Genomic DNA, 16,809 nt, shown 5'->3' with positions numbered 1-16,809 from the left:
TCGTGGGCAACTCTTCTAGATTTGTTCAGTTAAGAAGTAAAACATGGATATTGAAGAGGTTTCTTCGCTACGAGAGACAACCGAGAACCTCATCTGTAAACACCTGTGCTAATTTACAATCAATTATAGACAGGATCAAGCAATACGCCAAACTGACTTTCCTGCTAACACCAACAAGGGCAGTGTTTGACTGTCACCCCGCCGTGCCCCTTGTCAACAGTAATGTCTTTGCTTTAATGCTTTACTTGTTAATGAACAGATTGTTGCCATGTTTCACCAGTTGTCGGTGGCTGTATGCGAAACGAAAACATCAGCCGCTTGTTACAAGAAATGCATGTTATTTATTTCATGGTATTTTCAAATAGATAGTTGTGATTTGTGATAAAATGACATTCCGAATTTGTGTGGTTTTTTTTGTACAAATTAACCTGTTAAAAAACTTACCTATTTTAGACTTTAACAGATATTCAGACATAAACTTCGTCTGTTTTAATTTGATCACACGTAAAGCAAGTGGTGTTTCATAAATAAAATAAATCATGTTTTGTCCACTGACACAAATAAAGCAAGTGGTGTCATGTTTTGTCCACTGACACAAATAAAGCAAGTGGTGTTTCATGCATTATAAAAAACATGTTTTGTCCACTGACACACGTAAAGCAAGTGGTGTTTGATAATTATATAAAACATGTTTTGTCCACTGACACAAATAAAGCAAGTGGTGTTTCATAAATTATATAAAACATGTTTTGTCCACTGACACAAATAAAGCAAGTGGTGTTTGATAAATTATATAAAACATGTTTTGTCCACTGACACACGTAAAGTTTTGTCCAAGTGACACAAATAAAGTGGTGTTTGATAAATTACATAAAACATGTTTTGTCCACTGACACAAATAAAGCAAGTGGTGTTTGATAAATTATATAAAACATGTTTTGTCCACTGACACAAATAAAGCAAGTGGTGTTTGATACATTATATAAAACATGTTTTGTCCACTGACACAAATAAAGCAAGTGGTGTTTGATAAATTATATAAAACATGTTTTGTCCACTGACACAAATAAACGTGGTGTTTGATAATTATATAAAACATCCACTGACCAAATAAAGCAAGTGGTGTTTGATAAATTGACATATTTCATAACATTATATAAAACATGTTTTGTCCACTGACACAAATAAAGCAAGTGGTGTTTGATAAATTATTAAAATATAAACAAATGACATTCCGTCCACTGACACAAATAAAGCAAGTGGTGTTTGATAAATTATATACAACATGTTTTGTCCACTAAACAAATAAAGCAAGTGGTGTTTGATAAATTATATAAAACATGTTTTGTCCACTGACACAAATAAAGCAAGTGGTGTTTGATAAATTATATAAAAACATAAACTTGTTTTTTGTCCACTGACACAAATAGAGCAAGTGGTGTTTGATAAATTATATATAATATGTTTTGTCCACTGACACAAATAAAGCAAGTGGTGTTTGATAAATTATATAAAACATGTTTTGTCCACTGACACAAATAAAGCAAGTGGTGTTTGATAAATTATATAAAACATGTTTTGTCCACTGACACAAATAAAGCAAGTGGTGTTTCCTACTTTTTCTAAGCTATTCTTATTATTACTTAATGGGTTTACGGAGACAGGTAATTTCACGATATGCATCTTCATTGAGATGTTCTCAATGCGAATCAAAATGTTGTTTGACCATATTTCGTTTGTTTTCAGTGCCTGTCGTATCCATGTTGGTTCCAGGGCGACTCCTGTGTTTAGCATACGCGTTCCTGTGGGGATGGGTGGCATCAGGTATGCTACTCCTCGGATAATACGTTTTGTCTGATGAATTAAGAAGCATATATTTTAAGTGAAACATAGTTTTTGTTACAAACACGAAATCCGTTAGCGACATTTATGAAATTTTACGCTCACACTGGAAGAAAGAAATACTTTTGGTTTTGTTAAACTAATAACAAAGAAATTAGATAATGCATGCATATTAAAGCGAATGGTAAGCTAAAATTTAATTCTCTATGATAGATAATTGCGCCCCACCTAGAGTTTATTTTCATCTCGGTTTGTTGCTTAGGTAGCAGCACAAAGGCTGCGATCTATTGTTTCACCTACGCATTGGATCTTCATCGATATTGGCTTTTTCCATATTAAATCGTACGGCCAATATATGATTCTGTTAGCGGCAGTGTCTCAAAATCATCTACTTGAGCTTCCGAATTTAAGTTCTTTGCTCTTTGTTGCATCGGACCTTTGTATTTTGGATAAAAAGACAATGAAGGAAGCCGCGCTATGGTGTCTGTAGTCAAAGATGCATTGCTGTTATTACTGAATCTTGTTTCATGAGATATGCATAACAAATTCTTATTTTTTTCCAGCATCCTCGTTCAAGAGAGTTTGCTACTTCACAAACTGGTCCGGGGACCTTCTTATCCCTGAGGCCTATTTCAAGCTGGAGGACATTGATCCCAGACTGTGTTCACATCTAATATATGCATTCGCCAAAATCAACACGGAAACCCTCGAGCTTCTTCCTACGAGGCCCGACGACGAAGGTGAAGATGGAGAACTGGGACGTTATGTACTGTTCAACAACTTGAAGAAAGACCATCCCGGCTTGGTGACCCTGTTGTCTGTCGGGGGGTCGCTGCAGGCCAATACAGGGTTCGGTAAAGTCGTGGAATCGATGGAAAAGAGGCGGAAATTTGCCAATAACTGTGTGGCGTTCTTGAGACTATGGGGCTTCGATGGGTTGGACGTCGACTGGGAATACCCAGGAAATCCCCCCGAAACTAGAACAAATTTTACAATGCTGTTGTTGGTAGGTTGACATTTTTCTTGAGATTACCCCAACTGTTTGTAGTTTGTAGGCAATCTTTGAAGACGTCTTATGACGCAGTTATTTCTGGAGAGGGCGATACCGGACGTAACAATCAAATTAGAGATTTCAGTTCATGACGAGATACTGGATGTATATCTCTGGTAGATTCGAATTCGCTATCAAGCATTTTACTAAATATGCTAAAACTAAATCAGCAGCGATCTTACTAACACGTATATATTTACTTCCTCCGCTGCAACATTATCCCCATGATTACCAATAACATGTCAAAATAAGTTAAAATAAGTCAAAATAAGCTTAAATGCTTGATGAATGTTTTCAATTAAGTGGTCAATACCTAAAATGACACGGGAATATGTATCGATATTCAGGTTTGACCCGGTGTATAAACATGGATCAGATTGTAAATGATACACTCTTTCATTTATGTAAGCACCCATGGCCCCTCGTATGTTGATATACCCGCAGTTGCTGACGATCTATGCCCGGTTTGTATTGTATTGTCCTTAACAGTGACATAATTTACAAGTTAGTGCTAGTTTGGAATTCTATTTCTGGGATATTCTAGTTGATTTTACTGTCCTTTGTCGATGGATATTATAATTTAACTTTATTGATCATGAATGTATGACTTGTTGAAATAAAGCCGATGTGATAATAAATTTTAATCACTCACTCATTCACTAGGGTTTGTGTAGATGTGAGTTTGAATTTACCAATGCCCCGCTTCTGTGGTTTATGACAGGAACTCCGAACTGTCTTCGAAGAAGAGTCCGAGGCGACTGGCAGAAAGCGGTTGTTGCTGTCGATGGCCGCCCCAGTGAGCGAGGACCTCATTACTCAGGGATATGAGATTAGCAAGGTGTCGAGGTCAGTACCGCTTTAAACCCCTGTCTCTGCGCTATATGCCTAAACACAGTGACGGACGCTGTCGTGTTCTAGCAATGTCACCTTAAATCAGCATACAACTATATGTATTCCGTGGACTCAAATTGTACAGATTTAGGTATACTTCTAGGTATAATCATTGGACCATAAATCTGCTCGTGAACATGTCGAGGCGTAAGGATTTTTCCATTCCTGAGCGACGGTTTATGTACACTTTGTACCCAGTAACAATAACTGACGTGTAAATCAATCCAGTGACACTCGCAGTAACAATTTTGTGAAAGTTCATAGCTAACAGTACTGAATATGCTGTATTTGTACGCCGTCTGTATGTGAAACCTCTTTATAACGACAATACGGTATGTATGTATGATAAATTATGATACTTAATATTGCAAAGCTCATACATGGTGAAGTCTTGAAAATTACCCTTAAATAAATATTCACGTCAACGTCCAGAAAGTGTCACGTTCGGATTAACAAGGTGTAAATTAAGAGTAACTTTTTCACAGACTAGTTGACTTCATCAACCTGATGGCGTACGACTTCCACGGCGCCTGGAACCACATCAGCGGCTTCAACGCCCCTCTGTACTCACGGAAAGGGGACTGGCAGTTCATGCCCGACCTCAATGTGGTACGTTGCGCATATGTTCATGGGTTTAATCGAAATAGGCCCTCATCATGTCTCTAGGTTTGCAACACCGTAGCAGTTCTCTTTAGTTTCACCCAAATGGTGAACGTCGATGACTTGAGACCCTTGAAGATCCGGTTACAATTAGTCTTCAGCAACCAACGCTTGTCGTAAGCGGCGACTAACGGGATCGGGTGGTGAGGTTCGATGACTTAGTTGCCACATCGAGGCTCATGCTGTTGATCCCTGGATTGTCTGGTCCAGACTTGATTTTTCACAAACAACCGCTATATACATGTAGTTGGGAAATTGATGAGTATAGCGTGAAACAATAAACAAACAAACAGACAAACAGACAAACAAACGATTAATGATGAACTGAAACCAGGAATCCACTCACTAATATGGTGATTTTAGCCAGGACCCACCAGTTTGACATGGTTGACAACTTGATAGAAATGACTATGTCATAGAATTAGAAAAGATATGTGAGCTAATTTTATTCTGATAGACCAGATTTCATTTTTCAACACTTGATGTTGAAACATTTCTCAATACGTCAGCTGTAATGTATGTTCCAAACCAGTATTCCAAAAGATGGCATGTAGGTTTCCTTGTCGTTTCTTGACGGATGGTACTTCCACGAAACTGAAGTCGGAAACCATGACGCAAGATATCATTACACATTTCAAGGTCGAACGTGTTTTTCAGTCTTTTCATACAAATCAGCTAAGAGTATCAACTAATGGTCTTCGGATGTAGTTAAAAGATGCTTGAGTATCACGCAGTATTTACTTTCTGCATTTAAAGAATTATCAGAATTAAAGAGCATCAGTAAATGTTCCCTACTTTCTAGTTAAAGCTAGGGCGGTGGGGTAGCCTAGTGGTTAAGCGTTCGCTCGTCACGCCGAAGGCCCGGGTTCGATTCCCCACATGGGTACAATATGTGAAACCCAATTCTGGTGTCCCCCGCCGTGAAATTGCTGGAATATTGCTCAAAGCGGCGTAAAACTAAACTCACTCACTCACTCTAGTTAAAGATTGCATTGCTTGCGTACCAGGCAATGTTTTTATTCCTAGTTGAAGAGTGTTGTAGAATCAGTAAGTGTTCATTGAAACAAATACCAGATCAGTACTTGAGTGCATTTCCAGACAATGCAAGTTACTCCAGTTAGCAGGCCATGTATGTCAACCATATTACGCCATGCAGTTCATGTTTGTTAACACGATATAGGAATGGGCCGTTGACACTTGGATCAAACGGGGTGCACCTGCCGAGAAGATAGTTGTTGGAATAGCCGGCTATGGAGCCTCATATACACTAGCCGACGCGTCGAGTAATGGTGTCGGAGCCGAGGTGTCGGGACCGGGAAAACCGGGCCCCTACAGAGTGATGGAGGGGCAGCTGGCGTTCTATGAGGTGACGTGTGATATACAGCTGCATGTTACGTCAGTAATGATACGTTAATTAATTAAATTGTGTCTTAAAACAGGAGCGTCGCACGATTCATACAAATGAACTCAATCACGCCTGCTAACATATAGGTAACCAACTATTTGAAGGGTTTGGGATCGAACATCGTTGTTAGATGGTGAAATCAGTGGTCTTTCCTTTGCTACATGTTTTGTTTGTGCTTGTGTTTGTGACGGGTGCCACAGGATACACGCGCCGGTTCGCGAATTTTTGCCAACGTCGCTTTTGTCAACAAAACCTGACAATGCGGGATTAAACTATTATTCTCTTTCGCTAATTTGTAAAGGTCACGTACAACCAGAGAGTAATTCGATTGGAGGTAGGTTTAGGTTTTGAAGACGATATAAATTCATATGTTTCTAACATGTCCACTGTTTTTGATTTAGGTGTGTGAGATGCTCGATAAGGGAGAAGCTAGCTACGCCTGGGACGACCTTCAGAAAGTGCCATACATCTACAACAACGACACCTGGGTCGGATATGATGACGAGAGAAGTGTTGCCGTCAAGGCGAGTGTTTACCTCCTACTCTCTTACTGATACTATCGCACTTTCACCGGTTCTACTATGAATAGTTATGACAAACGTGTAATGATTATGTGGTGTTTATTTACTCTTGTCATATTGAGAATATTAGTTCGTTGTTTTCATTTTTCTTACTTTTTAACAGTTACTGTTATATTTTGCTTGTTCGGTTTCTGTAACCATTACAACAACACAACAAGAAACAATCGTTATAATAGTCGTATTTTTTAGATATAATAACTACATTTCAAATTATTTCATCCATTTTGTTGTAAGTTTCATTTGAGTTTACGAGTTACTAGCGACAAACGGTTGGCACGGTCACTGAAATATTTCACAAACGTATATTGTGTGAGATTATTGTATTAGTGCCGAGACACAGGTCGACCTGGCATGACTTCACAAGTGACGGGACGGCTTATCGACAGTCTGTTACATCACTGTAGGTTGTCATAAATACCCGCGAGTTAAACTGTTGGTAAATACTGGACGTTTAACAACACACCCTGTCCCTGTGTTACAGGAAGGTGATATTAACCACCCTGCCATGGGAACTAAATAGCTCATTCTCATTTAGTGTATAAACTCTCACAGTGTATTAAGCAATGTTTCACCTAAATATATTTCACAAATGCATACGAAATTCCACGTCACAAATGAGGAATCCCATAACCTCCATCGGTCATTATTCACAAAAATTAATGTGTTTCATAGTGTCAATAATAAAATAATTAATAATCATTTGAACCCTAAGAAATCATAGCTCTGTCCATATAATGTCAGCATGAGTGATATATTTTACTGCGTTCATCATCGTATTGTCCTTGAGTATAAATTCAACAAGGACAAAGTATACAGACGACAAATTCAATTTTATAGACTAAAATATATTGTTGAAAGACACGACGACAAATTCAATGGTTAACACCCAGTTGGTTGTACATACATTGCCTTGAAAATCAGCTTGGATCAAATAAGCTACGAGTTTATACGAAGGAATCTAAAACCGGTATTTTGGGCTGTTATTAGCCTTACATATAAGATAACTTTTAATAATATTAATAATGTCGTTTTCTATAAATCCAAAACACGCAAGTATATTGAGATATAGAAATAAATCTTTTCCTTATTAATGCATACACATATCAATTTCTGATCTGACGTCGTGCCCAAAAGATACATAATCATACCTCGCCTTTAATTATATACTGAGGGAAAAAATAAGGGATCACATGAAAGGACAAGTATTCCTTGAGTTTGTTCCAGGTTTCTTCACAAGCTTTGTGTCGCATAGCTTGTTAAGAAACCTGGAAAAAAATAAGGGAACACTTGTGCTTTCATGGGATCCCTTATTTTTTTCCCTCAGTATATTTCAGCTGGAGACCAGTACACTTTCTTCAAGCTGACCTAGAGTTCGGATCTCCTTTAAACAAATAACGGTCTTGACCGTGACTGGTGACCCCGTTGGTCAGTTACAAGCTTCTGACGCGAATGTCAACACGGCCTTGTTTACTGTGCTTCTATACAGCACGGGCCTCGTTTCAAAGATGTACCATGTCTCTCCAAACGGTCGTGCAATCAGATTCACATTTATTCCTAATTCATCCAGATAAATTTATCTTCCGTGCATAGGTCTTTTTCAATTGGAGACGAACTGAATTACTGAGATATGTTCTTGTTGTATTTGGCCTGACAATATACAATCTCTGCTCAGAGTTGTCTCCTTAAAGGGCAAGTTTACCCGAGTTGCATTAAAGAAATCGTGGGTTCGAATCCAACATCAAACTGATGGTAACCACCAAACACCGTTGTCCGTTGGTTTTACTATAGCCTCTTAAACCTGCGACCCGTGATGATACGGGTTAGAACTGATCTTCAGTAACCCATTCTTGTCGAAAGAGGCGACTAACGGGATCGGGTGGTCAGGCTCGCTGACTTGCTTATCGTTTTCCCAATTGCGTAGATCGATGCTCATGCTGTTGATCACTGGATTGTCTGGTCCAGACTCGATTATTTACAGACCGTCGCCATATGGCTGGACTATTGCTGAGTACGGCGTAAAGCTAAACTCACTCACTCACTCACTCACTCACTCAAACCTGCATTCTTCCGTCCTACATGAAGCTGACGCGCCGTGATATAATGCTTCGCACTGAAGTTGCATGACATGTCACTGAAACTGGCCTTCGAGCTATTGGACAGATATTGACTGATTAGAATATATTTTAACCAGGGATTCCATCGGAACGTTAGTCAGACTATTGCAATTAGATCCATGCTCCGCTGGTCGTGGCTTCGAATGACCCACAGATTCCTCCGATTATGAGCCTTGGCCGATCAGAAATACTGTCCTCGCGGGATTTACTATCGTGGAAAACATAAATGGTTTGTCTCCGGTGAAGTAATCTCATGCACTGAAATTTTGTTTAAACACATTTAACCAGCTTACTCGGTCACGTCTCACACTAAATGCTTTGTACTCCTTTCAGACTGAGTGGATGATTCAGAAGAACATGGGTGGCGTGATGCTGTGGTCCCTTGACTTGGATGACTTCAAAGGAACATATTGTAAAAAGGGAAAGTTTCCCTTGCTTACTTCAATTGTGAAAACCGTTGCCAGATACTTTGATGACATCACAGTCCCACCACCAAGAACCACACCCACTACAACGACAACAACTACTACGACAACGACAAAACCCCAACAACGACCACAACTACAACGTCGACGACAACACCTACCCCTACTACTACTACCTCTACGACAACAAGCACCACAACGCAAACGACAACGGTTGCAAAGAGTACGCCAAGTAAGACTACTACTATTTCCCAATCAGCCACGAAGCGGAGTGGGCGTCCAGTTACAACGACCGCTTCAACACGGGGCAACGACGTTCTCACAACTTCACGACAGCCACGCACCTCCACTGACAGCTGGGACGTCAACGACATTCCTAAATGGGTACGCACAGATGCAGGCGTCGACAACAACGACAACAATGATATTGGTAACATCGGGAAAGAGCAGGAGGGTGATACAGATGGCAATGCTATTGTCGATGATGTTGGGAATGCCGCCGCTAGTGGCGACATCGGTGCGGACAACAATGCTGGCATAACTGCAGCAAGTGGCGGTATTGGTTATTGTTTTCGGTATATATTTGCATTTTTCATTACAGTTGTCTTTAAATGTGTATGGTAAAGGTGACACTCGTATATTGCCAAATAAAATATTTTGTATAGAAATTAGTTGTGTTCTATGTTTGTTTGTTAGTTTGGTGTTATACGGCACACACAGACATATTTGGACTAGACAATCGAGTGATCAACAGCATGAGCATCGATCTAAGCAAATACGAGGACATGCGTCAACCAAGTCAGCGAGCCTGACCACCCGATCCCGTTATTCGCCTCTTACGACAAGTATGGATTGCTGAACACCAATTCTAACCCGAATCTTTATGGGTGAAATAACTGTGCTGTATAAGGTACCTGCATTATCTCTGTTTACTTGTTTCCCCTGGAATACAACAACATAATCTGTTGTATCATACCTCTGTGAATCACCCGCGGATACACCAGACAAACGTGTCTATTTTATAACCTCTACGTTTGTGTTTGTTGTTTTACGCCGCACTCAGCAATGGACCAGACAAACCAGTGATCAACATCACGAGCATCGATCTATACAAATGGGATACGATGACATGTGTCAATCAGTCAGCGAGCCTGACCACCCGATCCCGTTAGTCGACTCCTCCGTGAAGCATGGGTTGCTTCACGGGTCTATAACCTCTACGAAATTCAGGCGCCTGTAGGCTAGACCATCATGTCCCGTTTCCTGAACATCTTCTGTCATGGTAACATTACTCATACTAGTGTAATGTTAGTCCTGCTACATGTTACTAGTGTAATGTTACTCCTGCTACATGTTACTAGTGTAATGTTACTCCTGCTACATGTTACTAGTGTAATGTTACTCCTGCTACATGTTACTCCTGCTACATGTTACTAGTGTAATGTTACTCCTGCTACATGTTACTAGTGTAATGTTACTCCTGCTACATGTTACTAGTGTAATGTTACTCCTGCTACATGTTACTAGTGTAATGTTACTCCTGCTACATGTTACTAGCGTAATGTTACTCCTGCTACATGTTACTAGTGTAATGTTACTCCTGCTACATGTTACTAGTGTAATGTTACTTCTACATGCTAGTGTAATGTTACTCATGTTACTTACTGTAATGTTACTCCTGCTACATGTTACTAGTGTAATGTTACTCCTGCTACATGTTACTAGTGTAATGTTACTCCTGCTACATGTTACTAGTGTAATGTTACTCCTGCTACATGTTACTAGTGTAATGTTACTCCTGCTACATGTTACTAGTGTAATGTTACTCCTGCTACATGTTACTAGTGTAATGTTACTCCTGCTACATGTTACTAGTGTAATGTTACCCCTGCTACATGTTACTAGCTAATGTTACTAGCTGTGTTACTAGTGTAATGTTACTACATGTGTTACTAGTGTAATGTTACCCTGCTACATGTTACTAGTGTAATGTTACTCCTGCTACATGTTACTAGTGTAATGTTACCCTGCTACATGTTACTAGTGTAATGTTACTCCTGCTACATGTTACTAGTGTAATGTTACTCCTGCTACATGTTACTAGTGTAATGTTACTCCTGCTACATGTTACTAGTGTAATGTTACTCCTGCTACATGTTACTAGTGTAATGTTACTCCTGCTACATGTTACTAGTGTAATGTTACTCCTGCTGCTACATGTTACTAGTGTAATGTTACCCCTGCTACATGTTACTAGTGTAATGTTACCCCTGCTACATGTTACTAGTGTAATGTTACCCCTGCTACATGTTACTAGTGTAATGTTACCCTGCTACATGTTACTAGTGTAATGTTACCCCTGCTACATGTTACTAGTGTAATGTTACTCCCGCTACATGTTACTAGTGTAATGTTACTCCTGCTACATGTTACTAGTGTAATGTTACTCCTGCTACATGTTACTAGTGTAATGTTACTCCTGCTACATGTTACTAGTGTAATGTTACCCCTGCTACATGTTACTAGTGTAATGTTACCTGCTGCTACATGTTACTAGTGTAATGTTACCCTGCTACATGTTACTAGTGTAATGTTACTCCTGCTACATGTTACTAGTGTAATGTTACTCCTGCTACATGTTACTAGTGTAATGTTACTCCTGCTACATGTTACTAGTGTAATGTTACTCCTGCTACATGTTACTAGTGTAATGTTACTCCTGCTACATGTTACTAGTGTAATGTTACTCCTGCTACATGTTACTAGTGTAATGTTACTCCTGCTACATGTTACTAGCTACGTAATGTTACTCCTGCTACATGTTACTAGTGTAATGTTACCCCTGCTACATGTTACTAGTGTAATGTTACTCCTGCTACATGTTACTAGTGTAATGTTACTCCTGCTACATGTTACTAGTGTAATGTTACTCCTGCTACATGTTACTAGTGTAATGTTACTCCCGCTACATGTTACTAGTGTAATGTTACTCCTACATGTGCTACATGTTACTAGTGTAATGTTACTCCTGCTACATGTTACTAGTGTAATGTTACCCCTGCTACATGTTACTAGTGTAATGTTACTCCTGCTACATGTTACTAGTGTAATGTTACCCCTGCTACATGTTACTAGTGTAATGTTACTCCTGCTACATGTTACTAGTGTAATGTTACTCCTGCTACATGTTACTAGTGTAATGTTACTCCTGCTACATGTTACTAGTGTAATGTTACTCCTGCTACATGTTACTAGTGTAATGTTACTCTGCTACATGTTACTAGTGTAATGTTACCCTGCTACATGTTACTAGTGTAATGTTACTCCTGCTACATGTTACTAGTGTAATGTTACCCCTGCTACATGTTACTAGTGTAATGTTACCCCTGCTACATGTTACTAGTGTAATGTTACTCCTGCTACATGTTACTAGTGTAATGTTACTCCTGCTACATGTTACTAGTGTAATGTTACTCCTGCTACATGTTACTAGTGTAATGTTACTCCTGCTACATGTTACTAGTGTAATGTTACTCCTGCTACATGTTACTAGTGTAATGTTACTCCTGCTACATGTTACTAGTGTAATGTTACCCTGCTTACATGTTACTAGTGTAATGTTACTCCTGCTACATGTTACTAGTGTAATGTTACTCCTGCTACATGTTACTAGTGTAATACATACTCCTGCCCCGGCTAACATGTTACTAGTGTAATGTTACTCCTGCTACATGTGTTACTAGTGTAATGTTACCCTCCTGCTACATGTTACTAGTGTAATGTTACCCTGCTACATGTTACTAGTGTAATGTTACTCCTGCTACATGTTACTAGTGTAATGTTACCCCTGCTACATGTTACTAGTGTAATGTTACTCCTGCTACATGTTACTAGTGTAATGTTACTCCTGCTACATGTTACTAGTGTAATGTTACTCCTGCTACATGTTACTAGTGTAATGTTACTCCTGCTACATGTTACTAGTGTAATGTTACTCCTGCTACATGTTACTAGTGTAATGTTACTAGTGTAATGCTACATGTTACTAGTGTAATGTTACTCCTGCTACATGTTACTAGTGTAATGTTACCCTGCTACATGTTACTAGTGTAATGTTACTCCTGCTACATGTTACTAGTGTAATGTTACTCCTGCTACATGTTACTAGTGTAATGTTACCCTGCTACATGTTACTAGTGTAATGTTACTCCTGCTACATGTTACTAGTGTAATGTTACTCCTGCTACATGTTACTAGTGTAATGTTACTCCTGCTACATGTTACTAGTGTAATGTTACCCCTGCTACATGTTACTAGTGTAATGTTACTCCTGCTACATGTTACTAGTGTAATGTTACTCCTGCTACATGTTACTAGTGTAATGTTACTCCTGCTACATGTTACTAGTGTAATGTTACTCCTGCTACATGTTACTAGTGTAATGTTACTCCTGCTACATGTTACTAGTGTAATGTTACCCCTGCTACATGTTACTAGTGTAATGTTACCCTGCTACATGTTACTAGTGTAATGTTACCCCTGCTACATGTTACTAGTGTAATGTTACTCCTGCTACATGTTACTAGTGTAATGTTACTCCTGCTACATGTTACTAGTGTAATGTTACTCCTGCTACATGTTACTAGTGTAATGTTACCCCCTGCTACATGTTACTAGTGTAATGTTACTCCTGCTACATGTTACTAGTGTAATGTTACTCCTGCTACATGTTACTAGTGTAATGTTACTCCTGCTACATGTTACTAGTGTAATGTTACTCCTGCTACATGTTACTCCTGCTACATGTTACTAGTGTAATGTTACTCCTGCTACATGTTACTAGTGTAATGTTACTCCTGCTACATGTTACTAGTGTAATGTTACTCCTGCTACATGTTACTAGTGTAATGTTACTCCTGCTACATGTTACTCCTGCTACATGTTACTAGTGTAATGTTACCCTGCTACATGTTACTAGTGTAATGTTACTACCTGCTACATGTTACTAGTGTAATGTTACCCTGCTACATGTTACTAGTGTAATGTTACTCCTGCTACATGTTACTAGTGTAATGTTACCCCTGCTACATGTTACTAGTGTAATGTTACTCCTGCTACATGTTACTAGTGTAATGTTACTCCTGCTACATGTTACTAGTGTAATGTTACCCCTGCTACATGTTACTAGTGTAATGTTACTACCGCTACATGTTACTAGTGTAATGTTACTCCTGCTACATGTTATCGTACTAGTGTAATGTTACTCCTGCTACATGTTACTAGTTAGTGTAATGTTACCCTGCTACATGTTACTAGTGTAATGTTACTCCTGCTACATGTTACTAGTGTAATGTTACTCCTGCTACATGTTACTAGTGTAATGTTACTCCCCTGCTACATGTTACTAGTGTAATGTTACTCCTGCTACATGTTACTAGTGTAATGTTACCCTGCTACATGTTACTAGTGTAATGTTACTGCTACATGTTACTAGTGTAATGTTACCCTGCTACATGTTACTAGTGTAATGTTACTAACTAGTTAATGCTACCCTGCTACATGTTACTAGTGTAATGTTACTCCTGCTACATGTTACTAGTGTAATGTTACCCCTGCCGTGCTACATGTTACTGCTACATGTGTGTAATGTTACTCCTGCTACATGTTACTAGTGTAATGTTACTCCTGCTACATGTTACTAGTGTAATGTTACTCCTGCTACATGTTACTAGTGTAATGTTACCCCTGCCTACATGTTACTAGTGTAATGTTACTCCTGCTACATGTTACTAGTGTAATGTTACTCCTGCTACATGTTACTTCAGTGTAATGTTACTCCTGCTACATGTTACTAGTGTAATGTTACTCCTGCTACATGTTACTAGTGTAATGTTACCCCTGCTACATGTTACTAGTGTAATGTTACTCCTGCCACATGTTACTAGTGTAATGTTACCCTGCTACATGTTACTAGTGTAATGTTACTGCTACATGTTACTAGTGCTAACATGCTACGTTACTAGTTACTAGTGTAATGTTACTCCTGCTACATGTTACTAGTGTAATGTTACTCCTGCTACATGTTACTAGTGTAATGTTACCCCTGCTACATGTTACTAGTGTAATGTTACTCCTGCTACATGTTACTAGTGTAATGTTACCCTGCTACATGTTACTAGCGTAATGTTACCCGCTGCTACGTGTTACTCTCGTAATGTTACTCCTGCTACATGTTACTAGTGTAATGTTACCCCTGCTACATGTTACTAGTGTAATGTTACCCCTGTTGCATGTTACTAGTGTAATGTTACCCCTGCTACATGTTACTAGCGTAATGTAACTCCTGCTACATGTTACTAACGAGTATGATCCTGTTGTTTCCAGGTTGCAGGCACCATACCGGCGTTAACGTCCAGGGTGCCGTTCCACTAACCGATCTTAGCCCTATGCCAATCGTAAACCCCTAAAATCCCAATCTTAGCGTGACGTTACGATCGGCATACCGTTCCACTAACCAATCTTACCTAAGTCAATCGTAAAGTTAAGATTCAAAGTCTAAGGTGCTCATGACCACCTTAGGATAGCTAAAATCAATCGTAGAGAAACCAAAATGGTGGCTTTCCTATTCTATGTGAAAAATAACAGCGAGCATTTCCCACCGTGAGCGTCCCCTAAAGTCCCCATGAAATGAATTTGTATATTTCTGTGATGTAAAGAAAAACTGCACTGAAGCCTTACAAATGTCAGGCCAGTCTGACCACTGTCGTCAAATGGAACACAACCGAGCGAGTCGGTGTAACACATTTGTACAACAATATTGGGTAAACGTCATGGTTAAGAATAGGGACAGCCGTGAAGTGAACAATGTTCTGAAGCAAAAGATACAAATAATGCTTGATTTCCTCACTGTGCATATTTGGTGGGGATTCTAAAGGCAGGCCGCGTTATTCAAGACCACTGACAGATCTCTACATACGTTATAGCCTCGTCACGCCTTGTTTATTCTGATTGACAAGGTTCAGGCACATATTAAAAGCTCTGACACAATTGACATTTTTAAAGTCCAGACTTAAAACCTGTTCTCAGTATATTACTTAAATATTATAATCTCGGCTGTAAATATTCTCGTGTAAATTATCTGTACACAGCGCTTTGAGCATGCCCAAGGATGTGGAATAGGCGCACTATAAATATGCATTTATTATTATTATATTATGCTTGATACCCAGCGTTCTCACGCACTTGCACCTGAGACCAAGGTGCTCACTACCCTAGTATTTTGCTCTAGGTTTTTCTCCACGTTTACACTTTTGTTTGGAAAATACCCATGAAGGCCCGGGTTAGAATATTGAACTTCAATAACCCATGCTTGTCGTAAGAGGCCACTAACGGGATCGGGACCTGCATTACTTCGGGTCTCACTCCCACATTAAGCAGACACGCCGTGATATGACTTTAATGTTGTTCCAAGGGGTGTTAAAGGCTCTCCATCCTAAGTAAACCTACCCGCTCTGATGAATCTGTTACACTCTTCAGAGCGGGTTCAAACTCATTGACACAAAGATCAAAGAGATAGAATAATTCTATCTTCACCCTTATGACACTGCTGATCGTGAAACGGGTGAGCAGGCCCTACTCTATCGTATCTTGTGCACGCGAATATTACACTGTAAAGACATACTGTGGTCGATGGTTAAACGGCATTCTCTCAGGACGTTCGAGAAAGAAATTTCACTATAGCTGTTGTGCCACTGAGTCTTTGTGTAAGAATCTAGCGCACCACAATATAACATGTGTTACATTTGATCACTTCCTTAATGGCATTGTGTATTCATGTGAT

At 39.3% G+C, this 16,809-nt stretch overlaps 1 protein-coding gene across 1 annotated transcript; it reads left to right on the top strand.

The window, feature by feature from the left end:
- The first annotated feature begins 43 nt into the window (after nt 1-43).
- Nucleotides 44-16,550, top strand: LOC124253987 (chitotriosidase-1-like). Its single transcript, XM_046687841.1, has 11 exons — nt 44-95; nt 1,747-1,824; nt 2,406-2,848; nt 3,615-3,739; nt 4,270-4,393; nt 5,625-5,810; nt 6,251-6,373; nt 8,878-8,956; nt 9,009-9,201; nt 9,326-9,515; nt 16,506-16,550. Exons 1-11 carry the CDS (start codon nt 44-46, stop codon nt 16,548-16,550), a joined length of 1,638 nt encoding a protein of 545 aa, XP_046543797.1.
- Nucleotides 16,551-16,809: the final 259 nt, after the last annotated feature.

The sequence above is a fragment of the Haliotis rubra genome, unplaced genomic scaffold (genome assembly GCF_003918875.1).
Source record: "Haliotis rubra isolate DU_JTF1 unplaced genomic scaffold, ASM391887v1 Scf56, whole genome shotgun sequence".
NCBI classification, from domain to species: domain Eukaryota; kingdom Metazoa; phylum Mollusca; class Gastropoda; order Lepetellida; family Haliotidae; genus Haliotis; species Haliotis rubra.
The sequence above is the reverse complement of the archived record's forward strand: the minus strand, read 5'-3'. Positions and strand labels throughout refer to the sequence as shown.

Bases quoted from the DNA above. Each gene is read 5' to 3' on its own strand.
- LOC124253987 (XM_046687841.1), top strand. From the start codon at position 44: ATGGATATTGAAGAGGTTTCTTCGCTACGAGAGACAACCGAGAACCTC. The intron at 2,849-3,614 runs GTAGGTTGACAT...GGTTTATGACAG, and splicing joins ATTTTACAATGCTGTTGTTG to GAACTCCGAACTGTCTTCGA. The intron at 8,957-9,008 runs GTAAAAAGGGAA...AACCGTTGCCAG, and splicing joins TGACTTCAAAGGAACATATT to ATACTTTGATGACATCACAG.